Source organism: Crassostrea angulata, chromosome 1, assembly GCF_025612915.1.
Source record: "Crassostrea angulata isolate pt1a10 chromosome 1, ASM2561291v2, whole genome shotgun sequence".
Lineage (NCBI taxonomy): Eukaryota > Metazoa > Mollusca > Bivalvia > Ostreida > Ostreidae > Magallana > Magallana angulata.
In genome coordinates, this window is record NC_069111.1 from 26,465,147 (window position 1) to 26,487,141 (window position 21,995).

Below are 21,995 nucleotides of genomic sequence, written 5' to 3' on the forward strand. Positions count from 1 at the left end.
AGCCCCCCCCCCCCCTGTTTTTTTTTTCAAAGTTAGACATAACCATAAGTAACCCACACACTCCCCCCCCCCCCTTTTTTTTTTTAGAAGACTGCCCCCCCCCCTCCTCCATCACTTTCAATTTGCTTCGGGCGCCACTGATACATCTTTCTTTGGTTGGGTTGTGTGTGTGGGGGGGGGGGCCCTCTCAAATTTTTTTTTTGACATATAAGTAAAAATAAGCAAATTAATAAATAAAACAAAAGTATACAAATTGTTTATACATTTATCGGGTTAATGTACAGGGAACATAAAGGGTCTATATCAAAGCAAGTGCCCTATATCAAACAATTGTGGCCATGACCTATTTTCTGAAGTATTGCACCACACACCCATCATGCCCATGCTTCGCTGATTTTGTTATAAATAAATATTACCCAGATCGCCATGGCTTTTGTGCTGTTCCTTCTATTAAATGAGTCTAAATGTTATGCCTGTAGAACAAATATCAATTTCTTAAGTATTTAAAGCAAATATGGATATTATCAGGGGAAAATATACCATTTTTTTTTAAGTTTAGCATCTCGGTCATTTCTTTTTATCTTTATTCTTTCCTTTAAAGCATAGAATGAAGAGGGTGTAAAATAAGTATTTGCAACAGCCTTATTCATTCCGGAGAAACCGGACGTGACCTCAGTATACGTTAACATTATTTTTAGAAATTTTGTCTTCATTTGTCGACCTCTGATTGGACATTGGAGACGTGTAATCTACTAAATTTAGAAAACGAGATTACACCATATAGGCGGTTGCCTGTGCAATCCACAGCAGAAGAACGAATGTAGAGGGACAGAGAACACATAGCCAATAACCAGGTAAAATTGTTGGAGGGTGTACATATATGAATCATAGGCCATTTTGATAACAATTTGAACGCTGTCATGTATCACAAAATATACAAATCAAGAAACAATCAGCGAAGACGGCAGTTGATAAAAAGTTTGTTGTATTTTCTTTCAGTTATCCCGGCCGAGTCCGGCGCGAAAGTCGATCGAAGGCAAGCTCAGCACGAGCAGACAGACAGGTGTAGAGAGGCTGCGTTCCGTATCCAGCAGGTGCGACGCATAACCGACAAAATCCGTCAACTACGGACTGAAACGTCAAAAAAAGTAGAAAACCGAAAATGCTTGAAGACTACAGTGGACTCATCGCTCAGGACCATGGCGAGGGAGCAATCGTCCCAAGATCTCTGGACGAGCTGGTTGGATGGCTGGAGCTCCCAGGGGCCGGTTACGGACTTGGGTGTGGAACCGACATCAACCACGATATCCAACATTTCACTACGATTGGATCAGAAAGTAAATGGCCTATTTGACAACGGTGAGTTCTCTATTTTTAGCAATGAGGTCGTTTTCAAATACAAAAATATTACTATAATGATGTATGATAATACAGTGTCATCTTATGTACAATCAGATCGTGAAAATTTACATTTCTGTGTATTTTAATGTTGCAGAATATGCTGGCATGATGGATGACTTTGCCGGCGACAACATGGACATTACATTGGATAAAAACATTTTGATGGAAAAAAAGAATGATATGGAGATTGAGGGAGGGGAAGTTGTAGACATTCTAGAAGCTTTGGGGCCCACATTCCCTGGCGATGACTTTCTCAACAGTTTCATAGATCTGTCAAACTTTGCTGATATCCAGGTAATGCATGATATTACACATTTTTTGCTGTTGTTTGGGTGGGGGCTGATTATTCTCTTTTGAGAAGTGAACAGGCATAGCCTACATCCATCTATGCCTGTCCACTTCTCAAAAGAGAATAGGGGCTGATCAGTAACTCTTTAATGTTAATGTTACATGTTATTTCATTGCACAGTTGATTGATAAAAGTTGTTTCTTTTTCCCTCCATTCAGGAAACTGAAAGCAAACCAGATTTCTCACTTGCTCAGCCAGTGATTAGCTTTGATTTGCCTGGTCTGGATGTCAACCTAACTGCTGAATCTGGCACTTCCGGTTTAGTTGTACCAGAAATTGAAGAGAAAGTCATACCAGCGGAATGTGGAAAGAAAAGGAAATTTTCTGAGATAGGGGAGGAAGAAGGTCTCGCGGCTGCGGATCTTGATCATGATTACATCACCAAAATCCCTCGCATGTCAAAGGTCGTAGTTAACCCCCAAGATGAAATAGTGGAGGAAAAGGGGAAAGCTCCAGAAAAGAAGTATGTTGAGCGACGCATAAAGAACAACATAGCCTCGAAAAGATCACGCTATATTCGCAAAATGAAATTTGTTGAAATGGAAAGCGAGGCTGACAGACTTATTCAAGAAAATCAGAAGATGCGATTAAAGATAGAGGAGATGGAAACTCTGGCAAAAGAAATGAAATCTGCTCTTATTAACAAACTCGCAGAGAAAAAGTGAATTATTACTACATTTGAAAACTCATTTTTATCAAGGAAATCATCATATATATTTTTTTCGATGTAATTTTATTGATAAAAATTGAGCACTGGGTAGAGATTTGTGTGTAATAGTGTTAAAGCCTTGAGAGATGAAGGCAAAAAAAGAAAGAAAAAAATATTATATACAGTAAATGTGTACAAAAAAAAAAGAATGGTACCTTGATATTGTACAGTTGGTTTTTACTGTAATTTTTGTACTAAGGAGATGTTTGATAATCATGAATTGCAAAACATGTATGAAAAAAATTTAAGTGAATTTAGTAACATTTATATTCATTCATTAGTCTCGAGTTTTACTTAGTAAATTTAGCATGTAAAGTGGAGAAAATATGTTAAAGAAATCCACATCATTTCATATTTATTTTTTATATGAATTGTTTAATATGATATGCATATTTGTATTGCATTTTTATATGTTGAATGTCTTTACATTAGTGACTATAATGTCGTTTTGGCCTTAAGAATTTTTTTTTTTTTAATCAAAGGAAATTTGTAAACTGAGCCAGTTTTTTATATAGCCATGTCTGAACCTTATTTTGCAACAATTATCAGATTCTGTGAGTTGATCCATGCAAATTAAGGAATCCAACTTCCAAAAATTATTGATTAAAGAATTATGCTGGCTAAAGTAAAGGCAAATATGACAGAAGTATGCTAATGAATCCAATGAAAAGATCTTAAATTTAATCGCTTTTAAAAAAAAATTGGAGTTTTTATGTTTGTCATGTAGAACGAACTTCACTGCAGATTGTATAGCATCATTTCTCAACATTTTACAATGTACAGTTGTATTAGCATACTTCACTTGCGTGTAATTTTCCCACTAGACTTAATAATTTGTCTGTATTTATTTTATCTAATTCTCTGGAGAAACATGTTGAAATATTTACATTTTCCAGTGTCGTATACAAATCAGGGTTCATTCTTTTGTGTTTCATTTAATAATAAAATTTATACACATGTACATGCAATTGCCACATCACTTGGAGGGGACTTGTTTAACATGAAATGACTACTTCTTTATAGTGTACTGTATTAATAATATTATGTGGAAATTTTAGTTCAGACCTGTAAAAATGTAAATTTAAGGAACAATTGTCATGAATTAGATTTAAGATAGTCATAAATCAATGGTCAACATGTAATTTTTAAGCATAATTTGCCATTGTGTGATATTAAACTCTAAAACTTGACAATTATTCCTTATATACACTTAATTACTGTATGTTTACCTCCATAAGTAATAAATTTCTTAGAACCAAAAAAATCTTTGTCTTGTTCTGAGATTCCAGCTAGCTGCTCATTATCTAAATACAGCAGCAGTTTACAGCCATTGTAAGGTGTATCTAAATACAGCAGCAGTTTACAGCCATTGTAAGGTGTATCTAAATACAGCAGCAGTTTACAGCTATTGTAAGATTTCTTTATTGGGATAAAATACTCCACAATACATGTGCACATGAATTCGACTTTTTATTTCAACAAAATAGTACATCTAATGAATGTTTAATATACATATAAAACACATTTTGACAGAATATTTGTACCGAAGGTTTTTCACTTAATATGTAGAGAGATAATAATTTAGTTTAAAAGAAAACCCAGCAACTTTTATAACTCTTTATATTTAACTAGTTTGACAGTAACAAAGTGATTTACAATGATCATGAAGTATGATAAATGTCAAGTAGGTGACATTTATTACAAATAAAATTGTGGGTATGAAACGAAGAGACTTGTTGATATAAAATAACTTTAAAAAAACTCGGGTGACCTAAAAATTTAATAAATTTATTCACAAATTCTGGTATGTGATGGGTGTACAACCTTCTGAAATTATCTACACTAAGAGACAGGAGAAATCTGTTTAACAACGAACATGCGGCTCAAAACACACTATCTGAATCAAAATATCTGGTGCTTAATCAAATAGATCTTTCATCAGAGGTATACAATTTATACCAAGGTTTGGTAGCTATCAGGATATAAAACATATTCAAACAGCTTTAATACATGTATGTTGCCAAGAACATATTGATATATATATTTTTTTTTTTAAATGTCGTACAATAAATTCAATGTTCACAGTAGATGCAAATTCCACCACTTATCTAGTTTACAATTTACAGGCTCTGTAAATAAGTAATTTTGTATGGTACATGTACATTGTATATCAATATAACAGCATCTCCAATTGATATATAAAAGACATGAAGTTGACAAAAAGCTTGATTTCTCTACTTTTAGATGCAATGTGTACCTAAGCTGCTTCTTACATACATGTTTACACATGTTAAAGTGTGAAATATGTCAAATACATGTTATAGTCATTTAAAAATCTTTTTTAAACCCTGTTTGTGTACATATGAAACTTGCCTTCCAAAAAAAAATATCAGACATTGGTTTACAAGTGTATGTACCACTATCTAAAATTATCAAAAAGGAAATGATGGGATGTTAAAATGCAGAAGAAAAATTTCAAAAACCACTCATAATAAAATATGGACAACTCATCTTAATTTTAAAAGATTGCCTTTACTACCAAATATTCTGTAGCTCTTGTAAGCAGAGGATAACCACAATGAAGAAAACACACAGATTTTCAATACAGCATCCTTACATGTAATGAGAATATATAGGTATGTTATATACACATTTATATATATATAATACATTGTGGCTTAATATAGTAAACATTTCTAAACCCGCACAACAAAATCTGACTGATCACCGGTACATACAATTGTAATATCATCTGAAAATGTACCAGAGGACACAAGGCATGGTCAGGTGGAGTAGCCTCCCCTTACAACCAGGCACAATACACTGGACACGGCTGGTAGTAGCGCAGGGAAACAAAATGCCATGGGAAACAACAACCACTTATAATGACAATATTTACATCATTGTTGCTGATAAAGGAAAAGAAATTTATCATTACATGATACATCTTCCAACAACAAAAAGTTCATCTTAAAAGATTTACTTCAACAGTAAAGAATTCACAATAACAAAACAATACAAATCATTAGATATCCTAAGTTCATTCAACTCTCACGTGTCACAATTGAAGCAAGGTTCAAGTTATATGTATATCATAAGACATTTAACTGGCATACAAAAACCATGTTAAAAATATTCTTAACTGTCTCACAGCCTTAAATATTAGATACACAACTGAAATTTACAATGTAGCACTATATCATTAGGATGCAAGTATAATTAAACTGACAAAAAGTCTGTTAATTCACACACAGCATGAATATATAAAAGTATATCATCCCTACTGGTCTACAGGAATTTCAAATTAATCAATAAAACTGACCTTCTTTACATGTAGAGCAATAACCGTAATAAAGACAACATGAACTCTTCCTATGGAAGTCTTTTTCATAAATAATTTTTTTCCTATACTTTTTCCACCTTTTAATTTTTATCTCCTGAGATACTGGCAGTCTTTTTTCCACACATGATCGCATGTGCCATAAGAAGTAAATTGCCCATGTTTGAGGTATAGAACTGAAGGGATCAGTGTCACTAGTTAGACACAGAGGAAATATGGTAGTATATGTTTTGATTTGGTGAGATGCTCAGGTTGTGGCTGGAGGTGGAAACATTCAGTGTACGGCTTAGCTGGCTTAAACGCTCCTGTACACAGATGGCCGACACTCGCGCTTCAGCATCCTGGTCCCAGCATTCTTCAATTGTGGCTGCAACCTGCTCTAAACCCTGTAAGAAAAAAATTCAAAAGTTAGAATTTTTTATTGGAATCAAGCAACTAACACTTTGTTATTCTAGTTTAATGTTGCAGTGTAAAAAAAAAAAAATTTTAGGCCATAAAAAATTGATTCTCTGTTTCTCAGGTTCACCCGCATCTGATTTATCAATTATCATTGCGCATTGCTAATTTTTATCTGTAAATGGATAAAATAAAATTTCTCCAGTGCACTTGCAAGTTTTAGAAAAAAATTGGAATTTAATATGACCACATTTTAGATACTCAAGTCAGTAAAATGCTTGACTTTAATTTAGAACATGATTGCAAACATCGCCATGATCAAAACTTGATGTTAACAAATATTGCAAATAACCGTTGAATCTAGTTACAATTAAGATGCTAAGTTTAAGTTATGATCACGACAGCAATAATTTAAGTTAAGATATGAATAGGAGCATTCCATGTAGAGGGGAGTTAATGCAGCTTGTACTTTATTCAATATCTAATAAAGCTTTTACACAGGGCTCTTTCAAACCTCGTAGCTTTGATTTTTCCTGAAGAACATGATCCTTTGTTCATTTCATTTAGTTAAAGCTATTAAATCTAAGACAGACACATTTCATTCATTCGGTGCATTCATAGTTTTACCAGTGGTACCAACTTTCATTATACCATTGGTGCAAGTGGATGACAATGGTACCAACTGTACAGATAAACCCTGAATGGGTTTGGCATACAAATGTTACTGACTTTACCAGTTACTAATATTGCCTACAGTTTTGTAAACATGTCAAACACAAACATCTTTTTACTGCCCTAATTATACAACAACATTTTCATCATAAATTGCACCCAATCATCATAGAGGGAAAATAGCTTTCTCAAATCTGGGATCTCATGTCTCCATTTTTGCCGCCATGTCTTTAATGAGTCATGACATTATTTACCAATACCGGTACTTCCCACACTCTAGATCATCTGAAGAAAAATATACCACTAGCAAAAAACATTGGTACAAATGACATGCCAATAGAAGTTAATTTTCACCAACAGCAACTTTTGTCTAGCAACAGCAGACCTATGAACGCACCCACTGTGAGGTTACTATCTATGTGTTTTAAAACATAGCTTTTTCTACATTATGATAAGACTTGCAACTTGTAAAAATAAATGAACAAATCCTACATCCTATTTTATGAAATAAATATAAAACACTGCCCTGCTGCATTTGTTTTGGAAAATAATGGCTTAAGAACCAAGTAATTAATTTTTTTATGGCCTTATATACAAAACATGTACAAGAAATAAAAAAACATGTAAAAGAAATTTAAAAATACTGAATGGAGTAAAGTTTAGGACAATACTTCTTTTTAGAAATATAAGTACATTGTAATTGCATTTACAGAAAAGCATAGCAATACATACTGGGTGTTGTAGCCAATGATTTTTTATAGTTGGCCGTAGTTTCTTCATGACAACTAGTTCTTGCATGTCCTCCAGTGTTGGGTGTGATCCAGCCTCCTCCTCAAACGGCAGCTGGTATTCATCGGCAGGTTGATCAGAGCACGAGTTTCGACTCAGCAGCTCCCAGAGAACCAGTCCACAGGCATACATGTCAATACGCAGAAAAGCATCCTTCCTGAAACTGATGGCGCCCTCCAATATTTCTGGGGCCATGTATCGCCGGGTTCCAACCTTAAAATGATTAAATTCCTATTATCATATTCATTCACATACAATTGGCTCACTCAGTTCTTTGACTTCTTCAATAATCAGTTAATTTCATCATCTAACATTATCTATATCTACTGGTAAATGCATACATGTACTGAACAGAAATTATTGCCCAATCACACATGAAACAGATTCCATTCAGTTAAAATCAAAACAAATATAAAACAGTTGCATTTAAAGAAATAAGCTTATCCTCCATTAATCCTATTCCATATTTGCTCTTTTACAATATGGGTGAAAAATAAAAAGGGAATTAAATTCAACTGTAGAACCAGCAGATGAACGTTTTCCATTATAACACTTTTTCATTTGTCTTTTGTTTACTGACAACTGATGAAGTTAGATGGTATGATAAATGCTTCAGAGTATTACCAAGCCATGGGTTTCTCCAGGGCTTTTCCCTGGTTCAAATTTCAATGCTAGACCAAAATCAGCAATACAAGCAGTCAGATCTTCTTTTAACAAAACATTTTTGCTTTTAAAGTCTCGATGAGCTACAGCTGGTTTGGACTGGCATCTGGTCAGTGAAACATCATCATGTAAATAGGCTAAACCTAACAAACAGAAATTAGATTTTTACATTTTTGAAATAAATGTCAATATGTGTCATAAGTTTAAGATCAAAATTTATATTTACCCTGGTACTATAATTTTTACATACATATTTCCCACATAAACATATAAGTCAAACTAACATCATTACATTCGAGTTCTGTAAAGTCTAGCGTAAAGTACACACTGTTGTATAATGATTTATTAAGAATAAAGCATTTTTACAGAATAAGGTGTAAATCTGTATTAAAGGGTATACCCATACAACTCCCATTATACGTGATATCAGCTGTCTTAATGGTAGTTCCACAACACCCAGAACAAGTCCACAAACAATAGGGGTAAGATTTATAATACAACCCCTTCTCCCTCTTTTGATCTAATAAGTACATGTGCGTACTATCTGATCACGAGACTTCACAGTACCGTACTAAAAAATAACAAAAGCAAATCAGCATACCTCTAACCATAGACTCTGCAATTTTACACAGCTGACTCCAAGTCACACTATTCCCCTTCAAAAAGTCACACAGAGAGCCTTTCTCGTGAAACTCTGTAATGAGCCATAGGTTCTCTTCGTGCTTTTCCCCACCGACAAACAGCAGTATGTTGTCATGTTTCATGTGAGGTAAGTTGTAGATTTCCTGCTCTGCTAGCCATGAGGCTTTCTCTTTGAATGGCATTATCTTCACAGCAACAACCGCATCTAGCATATTAGCTTTCCAAACTTCTCCAAATCTAAAATATTGGAAAAGTTATAGATATTAGGCAAAAAAATCATGAGGCTTTGTCCAAAATATTGAATCTTTTAAAATCCATGACAATAGCAAAACAAAGTTTCATTATATGATTCTAATGCAATATTCACAGCAACATCCAAAATGTGTTCTGTTCAGCAGCAGCTTCATCTTACAAAATCAGTGTACTGAGTAATCATAGATTTAACCATAAATGCTTGGTCTCTTTTTCGTCTTATGTTATATATTGGGCCAAGTTAGAGCTTCCGACAGTTTTTTTAATTTTATCAACGAACGAAACACACAGCAGAACAGAGGAAAATATGACATGGTGTTCCATTACACAGTCCTCTTAAATGTAAGCATACATAAATGTGACACCTTAAAAGAAAAATATAAATAAGATAAATATTTTTAAAGTCATTTCTGAATTTGTTTGGAACATGTGGAATAGGATGTTGACCAACGATCTGACCTTCCATGAGCTCTTAGCTCCAGCAGCTGGATTGGGCGATGGGGCTGGTTGAATTCCTGGGTTCCCATCTCGGGATCACAAGCTGGCAATTGTAGGTGAGATGTATACCTTTTAAACATAAATACATAAACCAATGAGTATTACAAGAAGGAATTTCCTTACATTCTTAAATGTAGTAAATGTCATACGACACTGGGATTCTGTACTTTGAACTTAGGGCCAATATAAATATGCAAATATGACAGGAGAAAGCTTATATCGTTCATTCAAAAAACTTCTGAATGTGTGTGTGGAAGCACGAAAGTTTCAGATCTTTACAATAAATGCAGGATATGAAGGTGGCAACATTGCAGAAAAAATACGTAACACGCGTTTCTATAGGGCTATGAATTAACTATAAGTTTCCGTAAGAAATAGAGGGAATTACACTTGGTAGATGTGAACATAACTTTTTTGAACATGAATGATACTTACATGTTGCGGTTGTAGTAACAGCGCCACATGACAAAGACGATGACGATGAGTATTACCAACACTATGATAGGCACCAGGGAATACATCAAGATCTCCATCACTTTGGCTTTCCCATCTGACTGAACTTTGGCAGTTGGGCCTACAGAAAAACCCAAACTTTATATTGTCTTTTTTAATATTCTCTTTCCAATGAAGTGGTTTTAGTGACTTTGCATGGTCTTGATTACTGTTAGTCATTCTGTCCCAACTAGACTTTCCAGACTTATTTTTGTTATGTTTTGGTGAATTGATTTGAAAATTGCTGTGTAGCTTTATAACTAGAATCTACAGATCAAGTTTGAGTGATATGAACATTGGAGATCAACAAGATATTAATTTTAGGTGACTCCGTTCTTACAAGTCAAGCTTGTCCACTCAAGCTTTTCTTTAAAAAAAAAAAAATGTTCCCCAAACTTTCTCGAAACTTATTTAGCACACAAGATAACAACTGCGGGTGCTGGTAGGGGACAGTATTTTGTATGCAATACTCTCAGAATGTTTGTTTTCATTTGATATACCAACTGACTAACCTTTTTCTGTGACTGCTTGAGAGAAGCCGATGGACACCATGCTTATGTTGATGTTACACTTGTCCAGGTGGCAGCAGCAGAAGCTGACAGACTGGGTCTGGAGATTGGACTGTATACAGCTATCATTCTCACAGCCTTGGTTCTGGGTCCAGCAGCCTTGGTGCTTTAGTTCTATACCTAAAACAACACGTTATCCCTTCTAAATATTCCAGAATACCAACTAGTGACAAGGGATTCTATAATAGATGATTGATTCATTGTTATCATCTAATAACTGATTGCAACTGGTAATCTAGAAAATTCTTTTAAGACTGCAGAAAAAGTATATCAATGTATTGAGTGTCAAAAAGCCAGTCACAGTTGCACTGCTTGATTTTCCATTTTATTCTTAAATAATTTTAACCCTGGTACAATTAAACAATAAAATGCTTTCTCTAACGATTCATGATGGCAATGAAAGTAACAATCATTGCAGAAAAAAATAAAATACCGCGCTAACGCAGGTTATGTATTTTTCCTGCAAAGGTTTTCTAAAGAAACAGAGGAGAAAACACTCAACAGATGTAAACATAATATTGTGAAAATTACCGTATCATGATTCAAAATCATTAAAATTTTCATCTTCCATAGGGAGATAGTCATAAATTACAACATACATAGTGGGAAAGCTATTTTTTTTTTTAAAGAATTAATTGGTTCATCAGCCATTATTATAAGTATAGAAATGGTTTGTAAACCACATAATGTAAAATGCTTATGCAATCACTGTCCCAAGCATTTTAATGATCTCAGACAAACAAAATAAAGTTCATATGACCCTCTTCCTCAATTGAGCTAAATAGTAAATACCATTATGTGAGCTAAAGTATGTTATTACATGTATGTTAACCTTACAATTGAGAAATAAAAGTGTCTTAATCAACTTACCATTGGCAGATGCATTATTTTGGCTCCAGGCAGTGAAGCAATAATGACTGCCCGGTTCACAATATTCGTATCTCTGACAACTCTGGCCGCCATTTTCTGTACAGTTTGGATACAGCACTACGCATCGTCGCTGTGCTGCTGCCTTAGCCTCAGCTGACCAGCTCCCTGTATAGAATTCAGAGACACTAAATCATTTCTTCATAGAAAATGAAAACAGAATTTCAAAACTCTGGATCTTAAATCTCTGCTAGCACTTTTTTAACTTAGAGAAAATATCAATATTTCCTGGTTAGTTGTCTCATATTTCTCAACTTTTCCTTCCAATATAAAATCTTGATAAAATTTCTTAGGAAGATTTTTACTGGGATTATGACAAAAAATATGAGGATTACATTATAGTTATAAATTAAACTTCTAAACATTAAAACGTATGTTTAATGAAGACTGCAAACTTTGATTTAAGGCAAAAAATTGTCTATTCAATGTAAAGAATACTCAGGTAAATTGATGTTCGAAAAAAAATTGGCTTATAGTTTTTCTTTTAGTTATAATCCGATAGCCATGGTGCATGAAACCATAAGATACTATTCTTTTTGTTCAAACTATTAACTTGGAAATCAAACATTTCCAAACAATAAAATTAGGCCATTATACAAGTGTGAATTTTCATAGACTGTTAGATTCTTTTATGTTTGTAAATCATCAACAAACTGTTAACTGTTTTATTTATTGAAATCTGTATAACAAGTTATTGAAATATGTATAGCAAGTTAAATGACCATTAACACGGGGGGTTGAACTTATACAAAATAAGTAAATAACACATGCACATTCGCCTTCACCACATGCACCTGAACTGATTGAAAATTCTATCCCCTCTGATCTAAATAGGTGCATGTGCATTCACTTGTATGTGAATGATTTGCTGTTCACATAATCATAAACGATGTTTAAGAATCTATCAAAATGGAGTTTGGTGTATCAGTTTGCAATATTCTTACCCGTTGAATGCTGGAGGATAAAGAAAACAGATGTAAATATATTAATCCAAAACATAGTTTCACATTTTCATTTGAAAATCAACAATCCCTCGGGCTTTCACGCGTTTGGAACTCTAATGGCAGTTCCTCTGTAGCTTTGATTATACGTGTTCCATATATCATACGCTACTCTGGATCATGTTATGTGCCATTCTTCTGCGATTAGGTATATTATCAAAAAGAATTGTGTAGGATGCCCTCTGTTTATTTTCTCTAAGATGGCTGACAAAAGTTTTCGCAATGCCCGGATTGAGTGGAAATTAATGCAATCGTACCAAGAATTATTCGTGAGGCGACAATCGTGGCGCACAGAACAGCATTTTGACTATTTTTGCAGAACAATAATTTCTTTGATATTTGTAGTATTTATTTGCGGTGTTGCGGAATATTTATGAAAAGTCAATTTTTCTTTGGAAACAGTCACTAAAGATGATAAAATGCAAACAATAAGTACATATATACGTTAGAGAAGTATATAATATAGATACAAAGAACTATAGCCCTATATGTTATTTTTAAATCAAAATTTTTAAGTAGCTCACAACCAGTTTAAAATAGACTCTTATATATCAAATATATATTATATATATTAAATTATTATTATTTTACTGTATTTATATATAATTTAATTCTGGTTGTAACGTTTTACCAGACCCGTGCAAAGGATGACAAAACATTGCTTGAAATTGTTTTGTAGGCTATGGGGTGATCAAATCTATACGGTATACAGATTTAATTACTCCCAACATTATCTGATCCCATCATAATATTTTTAAGAATGATTCGTTATTACTTACATATTTTTTAGCAATTAAATGTACGATTAAATATTTAAATTATCATTTATGAAATGTATTAGACTATACATTCCAAAATCGATTCGTAGTGTTATAACAGACAAAGACACAGGAGAAAGTAAAAATACTGACTAATATGTGATGCTTTTTGTACGCTATTAGAGAAATAAAAACAGAAAAATGTTATTCAAAATGAAAGTAACTGCTGCATTCAATTTTGTTATCTTAAGCGTAATGCAGAAAGGAAACAAATTCATCACTATACATGTAGTTGGATTTGATAGACACGATTAATTAACGATTAACGAAGTGGTCTGTGTACATCAATGATATAGTGAACATCGCTTGTAAAAAAATTAGGACTACTTAAGAAACTTAAATTTACTTTAGGCAGAGACAAACTATCAAAATTATATTTAACTTTTGTAAGGCCAATATTAGAATATGCTTCTGTTGTATGGGATGGTTGTTCTTCCGCAGAAACTGAAAAGTTAGAGAAAGTACATACACGCTGCAAGAATTGTCACGGGACTTCCAATTTTGGCCTCAAGGGAATCATTGTATTTCGAAACGGGTTGGGACTCTCTATCTAAAAGAAGGGAAATAGCTAAACTGACGATTATGTACAAAATTCATTACAATCTTGTACCACAATATCTTAGTGATATTGCTAACATTTATAGGAAAGATAATTCTCGCTACAATACTCGTAATGAAGACAATTACATACCTCCTAGAGTTAAGTATGATGCATATAAAAGATCATTTATTCCAGATGCTATATGCAAATGGAACTCACTAAATTCGGATATTAAAAAATCAACATCCATCCGCCAGTTTCAAAGAAGCATCTCTAATGATAGCAGTGATTCAAAAGTTCCAAAATATTTTCTTCATGGTAAAAGAGTAGCTAACATCATTCATACAAAATGAAGACACAATTGTTTACTAAATTATGATTTACACAGAAGAAATATTGTTGATTCTCCAAATTGCATATGTGGAAAGAAAGAAGATGTATATCATTTTTTATTTGTTTGCAAACTATTTTCTTATGCAAGGAATACCTTATTTAATGAACTATTCCAAATACAAAATTTAGGTAATATAGATTCGCATACTTTACTATGCTAATACTAAGATCTATTCATTGAATTGACACTGATATCAATCCGCGCACTCTGGATTTTCAGAAACTTCGTGTTTCTAGTCAGTGCCCGTCTACATGTATTACCGTCTATGGCTTAATTCCGTTATTTACTCCGATAGTCTGTGTTTAATTGTGTCATTCGTGGTAACAAAGCATAACATCCACATATTTTTACTTTTAAATGACAATGGCTGTTGTGACGTAGACAATCAATCGATCGATCGGCTCTTTTGTTTGCCATTCATTGACTCAGGTAAATGTTATGTGTCAAGTTTAAACAGCACTGTACACCGCTGTGTGTAAGACGAACGGGCCTGTTGACTTTGGACGCATACCTTTGTATTTTATTTTATGCATAAGAAATGGGCTGGAGATAAGTTGCTATTAGTCATATTATCTTGTGTGTTCGTCGTTTTACGTTCGGCTCCAGTGAAGTGGATGTGTGTAGACTCCTGTATAACAGCTGTATACAGGTATAAGGTGTCAGTCATTACCAGGTGGGTCCGGAAGTGTGAAGTGAAATATTTTGACAATTTAAATTACTGGAATCAAAATGTCGGATCTTGACTCTGCTTTGGAGAATCAAAACAAGAACGAAGAGTGTGTGATACCGGAGAATATGAACACCGACTTTGCCGAAGCCGTAAATCGATTGGACGAAATGAAGATTGAGGAAGATTTGGAGATATCAGAGGTGACTAAAAATGACGAAGACCACGAGGAAGACGTTTCTGATACACTGTCACAGGGGGCCCAGTCTTCGTCTTCTGAGGTCGCCGAGGACAAGGGAAGTGTGTGTAGTGGACAGGAGGGGTCTCCGGACGGTACTAAATTAAAGAGCACACCCAAAAAGGAATCATCTGTAAAGGACAAAAAGCGGGGAGGATCGGTATTGGCCAAACTTAAGAAACTGACTAAATTTGACAAAACCAAAAATACGCCATTGCCCACACCGTCCTCCAAGTTCCACACCATCCGAGTTGACAAACTGCCACAGATCTTCGTGGCCAAGTATCTCGGGAAGAAAGAAGTGAAGGGCTTGTTCGGGCTCCATCACGTTCGGAAACCTGTTGATGAGCTGGTCAGGGTGGTTAAGGACGGGTTGTTGGCGAATGAGAAGGTGGAGCTGCCGCTCACGTACGTGGTTATTTCCGGTCGGGGGATAGACATCAGGGAGCACAAATCAAACACTGTCAAAGACCAAACCTTGACTTACGGACTTATCCCTATTGATTTCATTTCCTACGGCGTCCAGGATCTCAAATATTGGAAAGTGTTTACGTTTATTGTGGTGAATCAGCTTTCGTCAAGGACCAAAGAGACAGAATGCCACGCGTATCTGTGCGATTCTGCGGCAAATTGCCGACGGATGGCGCTCTCGCTTGGCGCCTCGTTCAGTGTGTACAAACAGAAACTGGCCACTCAAGGAAAGGCACACAACTTTCAGGTGGAGCTGAGGCCACCAGATGAACTAGCCGGTGAATTTGGAAAAGATGATTGTGAAGCTTAATTTAATCAATTTATTATAACATATTAACTTTATATATGTGTTCAGGGTTAAGTTGTTGCAGTTATGCAGTTTGCTTGCCAATTTTTTGTTACATGAATACTGCATAATCGGCATATAGAGAAGTTAAATTTTGATTTAACCTTTGTTGTCTTTATTGCGTGGCGGAGATACCATGGTACAGTGTATACATTTACACACCTCTCCTTTTATAAACCAGACAGATTATAAGTCTTATACGTATGTTAAATCTATGTAACTTTTTTGTAGAAATATAATGCATGTAGCTTGCCATTATTTATAGTATACTACGATGAATTGGTATTACGTACGTGTGTGTACATGTATACGCACCTACCCATAATGATTGTGGTATCAACTATCAAGTTACCCTATGAGTCAAAAGAGAACAAAAGTGACATTGAGGCAAAGAAAGTACATTTCTGGTCGACCTAGCTCTCGAATGGGCCAAATATTCAATGAACCGTCATTTTAAACAAAAAATTCCAAGTAGTTTTCTTGTTGTACTAAGCCTCGGGGATAAACTTAACAGATAGATGTTTCATTTTATCTGATAGTGATGAGTAGGTATCGGGTCAATGTATAAAATCTATATCGTAAAATATTCCCTGAACAATTTGTTTTTCATGATTTTTTTATTGCTTGATATCATATATAAAGATAAAAGATTTAGTATAATCTCTAACTTCATCAAACAACGTATAAATAACTAATATTTAATACCTATCAAACGTTATAAACACGAGCCTTCAGCTCCACATAATTTTAAACTTTTCAATAGAGCCAGTTGCTGACCACTGTTGTAAAAATGGGTGCATGGGAAACGGATTGAAAATATTAAAGAATTTTGGGTTAATGTAAAAGTTTCCACAAAACTCGGTCATTCGGTAATGCATATATATATTTTTTTTTTACTGAATATTGGGGAAGTTTATGATAAGATATCTTATGAGACGGTTCGTAGGTGGAGAAAGAATCTGGCCGACGTGTGACTGTATAAGACAAGGCAAATGTCTAAAAAATCAGGGAAATAAATAGAAGCGATGGCAGGTACACGATATTGCCGAAGGGTGCATTAAATTTTGTGTGTCAAATAACAGTGGGTTCAATTAAACAAACGCTGTTGTTCTCTACGAACCATTGTTCATGAATATATTTCACACCTGGCAAGGAGCATCACATGCGGGTGTAACCGAGCAACCATCTCTCTCATGGTGGTTTTCAACGAGATCTATATGACAGTGATTTTGTATCATACAGTGTATTATTGAAAAATATATACATAATCAGTGTGTTATGATGGCCCCATTTCAGAATTGATTAATTTCAAAAAGAAATTGAATATACGAGTGTTGTTCGATATGTAATGTGTATTGTACGATATTTCAAAAGCATATTCGACTTCAATGGTAAAATAAACATTACGTCCCTTCAAATTCTTCTCCGCGGTTTGAAATCATAATTTCAATTTCTTAATCCATTTTTGAAATGCATCACTGTACGCTGATTTAGGTAGACATTTGAGACACTGACTGATGACTGAGCCAAGGCTTTAAATTGTAAAGACACGCAAAGACGACCAGATTTGGAAAAAGGAAAAAGTCGCACGGTGCTAGATCTGGAGAGTATGATGAGTGTGGCAAGACGGCAACCTCCGACTTTAAAAATTGCTTCATAAGGTCATAGATGTATATGATGGCAAAACTTCGATCTCTGAAATCATACAAGTGTTATATGTTGTTAATTTTGAATTTACTGGGTGGGTGTAAATGCAAAAGTTACATGTAAATGCATGATATCAGTATCTTATACATCATGTACAGTAAAGTCAATTAAGACATTTTAATTTTTTAATAAAAATTATTTAGGAAAATTAAAAAAACACTTTTTAGTTCAAACTTTCTAAACCTTAGGATCCATAAAATAAAATTTTGGTGCAGCATCCAACCGTAATCAATTTCTCTGTTTCTATTTAAACAATAAAATATATGTTTTCTTTGGTGATTCATGCGGGATATCAAGGTGGCGACTTTGCATAAAAAATACATAACCCGCGTTAGCGCGCATTTTATTGCTTATATTTACATTTTTCTTCTAACAAATTAAATAACTAATTGTAAAAAGCAATTAAAATTCACAAAATTACTGTTAATGTATAGTTATCGCTGTAGGTTTCGACCAATCTATAAACGGGGCGTGTAGATTTCAGTCTGACTGTTTTTATAGAGTTATATGAATTAACTATAACTTTCCGTAAGAAATACAGGGAATCATATTATGTATAGGTGTAAATATATTTTAAATAGACAAATTACACTTATATAGAAACTTATAACTCACGACATTAATTAAATCATTGATGCAGAGGTCGTCGTGTTAAATGTTTATTTATTGTTTGGTTTTTTTTTTTGGTAGGGGATTTTTATTTTTTCAGTTTTATAAAACCTTTGACAATTGGGAATATGACATTTGGAACCTTGATGGAAAATAAACGATATGAGTACATATATAGAATATTTATACAGATTCTTTTTAAAATATAAAGTATCTAAAATCAAAGATCAAGTGACATTATGCATCATGCATTACCCCTTTCTGATAAAAAAAAAGAAAATGCCGAAAAAACAATCATTAAAAGATTCGTTGCCATAGTACCCAATACTGAGCCTTGTAAATTGTGTTAATTAAATATTCACATTTTAGAAAACTGATTTCGACCACCTGTATAAATTTTTTACAATAACGTTATATCTTATTGATATCAAGCATGCAACTGGGATTCCTCTTTACCACTCTATAGTGCATCAACACATGGGTCTTTTGAGTTCACAGACCCTCAGCTGGTTCAAGTAAGTTGGTTTTATTGTTAAGAGTGCTCATGAGCGATTGTGGTTTTTAATGAAACTAAAGTATTCATTGGGGTGAAAAACAATGAAACCTTTTTAAATTGAATACAACATGGACCATTTGGAAGACTCACTGTACAAAAGGTTAAGTTTTGTGGAATGGCTGCTTTTTTTTTGACGTAAAATCGTAAAAATTCAATAAAATGTCGGAGGAACATGCTAGTATATATTAGCCTTGAGAGAGGAACTTTATCTCGCAATCAGATTTTGTTATTTCACACCATTTCAACGGCAGATTCTGACTGTGGTCTTTCAAAGCGTGTTATTTTCGCCCCTTTTTAATTTTAAACGATTTTGCCCTGTTTTGAAATCGTCCAAACAAAGTTGCGTGTAAAAGATGTTATTTGAGACATTGAAGTTCGTCCAGTTTTGAATTCGCCCGCTGACAACGAGGGTGAAATGGGGCGAAAATAAAACGGGGGCGAATATTTCCCTCTATTTCCATCTATAATAAATATTTCTGAAAATAGTAAACTAAACTAACTATGGACCAAATTTTAAATAAAGCTATCTTTGACATTCCAATCTGTAAAATAACAATCTTTCCAAAATGCTTAATATGTTGTGAGACCCTTTACAAGAACAATGCATATCAATATTAAACACCCGCGCGCGCCCCATAAAAACATCAGTCATACTCCTTCTCTATGAACACAAAGAAAATATTAAACAACTTGCGAGTCCTAATAATCAACTATGTGGAATTGCATTGTTCAAAAACAATGCGTTTTACTGATTTTTGATATAAGTAATGAAATGCGTATTTAATGGCAACAATTTATATTTTAAAAAATCATATACTAGATTATTACTTTGAAAGAAAAAAATATAGACAACGGGAATATATTAGTACACTGCATAATGAAATGAAATCGTCCTCTGGTTCTATATATATTCATTAAAATTAGGTTCATCATGAAGATATCGATGATTTTGTGTTAAGAATAAGCATACCGAATGATGCATACTACAATTATACAATATGGTTAAAATCCTAAATAAACTTCTTTACTAAACAAATGTGTGATTGATAACTATATGTAGACACTACCGTTGCATTCCTACATTTTTATAACATGCGATTAATGGTTTGCACGTGCCGAACATTTTTTTTATTAAGCATAACAATTTGTTTTACTTGATGATTGGATTCCCGCTATCTTTTTATTTAAACCGACTTGAAAGATGATTTGATTAATTTTATATGTATACCTATGCTCGACACAATATGAGTTCAGACAATTGTTTTTATAAATCATGTATGCACATGGTACAATTTGTAGACATTAGAAAATTAATGTGTTAATTTAATTAATTATGATTAATTAATTTTTAAAAAAAAATTATTGTACTGAGATAAAAGGATAAAACATATTGGTGGTAATACTGACTTGTCTTACACAAAAATGTTATTTTTATTCCCGAGCTTCTGTCATGCTCGACACAGTTTGAGTTCAAACACTTATTTTTTTTAAATCACTCATGTATATGCAAATCGTAACAATAAGTATAGACCTACATTAGAAAAATTAATGTTTTAACTCAGATAACGTTTTAATATTTGTTATTATTTCAGACCATTTATAGAGATAGTTTAAAGATACAACGCATTTGAATTCCAAAAAAGTGGGGATAATGATAATGACTTGTCTTACACAAATTTTTCCCCCTGAGCTTTTGTTGCATAAAAGGTATTTTTCAGGCACGGAGCATCGTTTTTGAAAGGGGGAAGGAGACTCACTGCCCAAAAAAGCAAATTCTCAAAATTATGAAAATCCTTAGTCCATAAGGGGGGTGGGTGGGGGGAGCAGAGCATAGCGTACCTTTAACTTCATCTAACAACATTTTACATGCTCCCTAAAAAGTTGGGGGGGGGGGGGGATTCCATGTTAATTTACATAAAAAAAATATTTGCTGCGAGAAAAAGAGTTGGAGGGGGAGGAACTATGAGGCGCCGTTTTAATATTTTTTAGGTATACTCTGATATCAAAAAATAAATGTTTGATAATTCGAATTATGATATCGAAAAATAATTCTTGATGTCAAAAAAATATTTTGATATCAAAAAATCTATTCTGTTATATCATAAAATCATTTTTTTATCGACAAATTCGAATTCTAGATATCAAAAAATGATTTCCTGATACCACATAATGGATTTGTTTTTATATAAAGAATTAAAGTTTATTTTTTTATATTAAAAATTGAATTCTTGATATCAGAAAATTATTTTTTGATATAAAAAAAAATCGATTTCTTGATATCAGAAAATCATTTTTTGATCTTAGAAAAATAAGACCTACTTACTGTTAACTTAATGAATGATCCCTGTTATGCAACTTTTGTAATTTGTAAGAAATTTTGTTTCAAACCTGTAGGTGCCTGTTAAGAATAATAATTTATGCCTTATTTCATTTTTGCAAGTTTGTCCCCATACAATGATAAGCACTGCTTTCTTTTGCGATTCGCTGTCAATATTTAATGGAATGTCCTTTAAAAGATGATGGCGTCGCATAATATAAAGGAATTATACTGGCGTACAGTTAGCGCTTTCAATACAAAAAACTAGAATTATCAAGAACTCTTAAAATGAATATTTACATTAAATAAATTTTTACAACAACAAATATTAAAATGCAAATCGGGCTTGATCTGTAGATCAGCAATTTAATTTTTGGTCAAGGGAGTATTGATTAAATATGTGAAATTTATTCGCCATTTTATCTGAATTTTTGATATCAGGAAATATAATTCTTGATATAAAAAAATCAGTTTGAATTTCTGATATCCAAAAATCATTTTCTTATATAAAAAAAAATCGAATTTCTTATATTAGAAAACGTTTTTGATATAACAAAATCGATTTTTTGATATAAAAAATGGATCGTATTTTCTAATATCAAGAATTCGAATTTCTGATATAAAAAAAAAA

General features: G+C 33.4%; 3 protein-coding genes across 3 annotated transcripts; 2 read left to right on the forward strand and 1 right to left on the reverse strand.

The window, feature by feature from the left end:
- Nucleotides 1–697: 697 nt before the first annotated feature.
- On the forward strand, nt 698–3,723 carry LOC128177621 (uncharacterized). The gene is made up of 4 exons (XM_052844421.1): nt 698–854; nt 1,000–1,359; nt 1,496–1,695; nt 1,909–3,723. The coding sequence occupies exons 2-4, from the start codon at nt 1,200–1,202 to the stop codon at nt 2,413–2,415; spliced, it is 867 nt and encodes a 288-aa protein (XP_052700381.1). The 5' UTR covers nt 698–854; nt 1,000–1,199; the 3' UTR covers nt 2,416–3,723.
- A 189-nt stretch (nt 3,724–3,912) lies between these two features.
- Nucleotides 3,913–12,922, reverse strand: LOC128177615 (activin receptor type-2B-like). Its single transcript, XM_052844407.1, has 9 exons — nt 12,644–12,922; nt 11,643–11,807; nt 10,716–10,892; nt 10,147–10,285; nt 9,673–9,780; nt 8,921–9,198; nt 8,281–8,462; nt 7,600–7,869; nt 3,913–6,185 (listed from the first exon to the last, which is right to left on the reverse strand). The coding sequence occupies exons 1-9, from the start codon at nt 12,696–12,698 to the stop codon at nt 5,994–5,996; spliced, it is 1,566 nt and encodes a 521-aa protein (XP_052700367.1). The 5' UTR covers nt 12,699–12,922; the 3' UTR covers nt 3,913–5,993.
- A 1,943-nt stretch (nt 12,923–14,865) lies between these two features.
- LOC128166725 (uncharacterized) lies at nt 14,866–16,278 on the forward strand. Its single transcript, XM_052832052.1, has one exon. It carries the CDS (start codon nt 15,183–15,185, stop codon nt 16,137–16,139), a length of 957 nt encoding a protein of 318 aa, XP_052688012.1. The 5' UTR covers nt 14,866–15,182; the 3' UTR covers nt 16,140–16,278.
- Nucleotides 16,279–21,995: the final 5,717 nt, after the last annotated feature.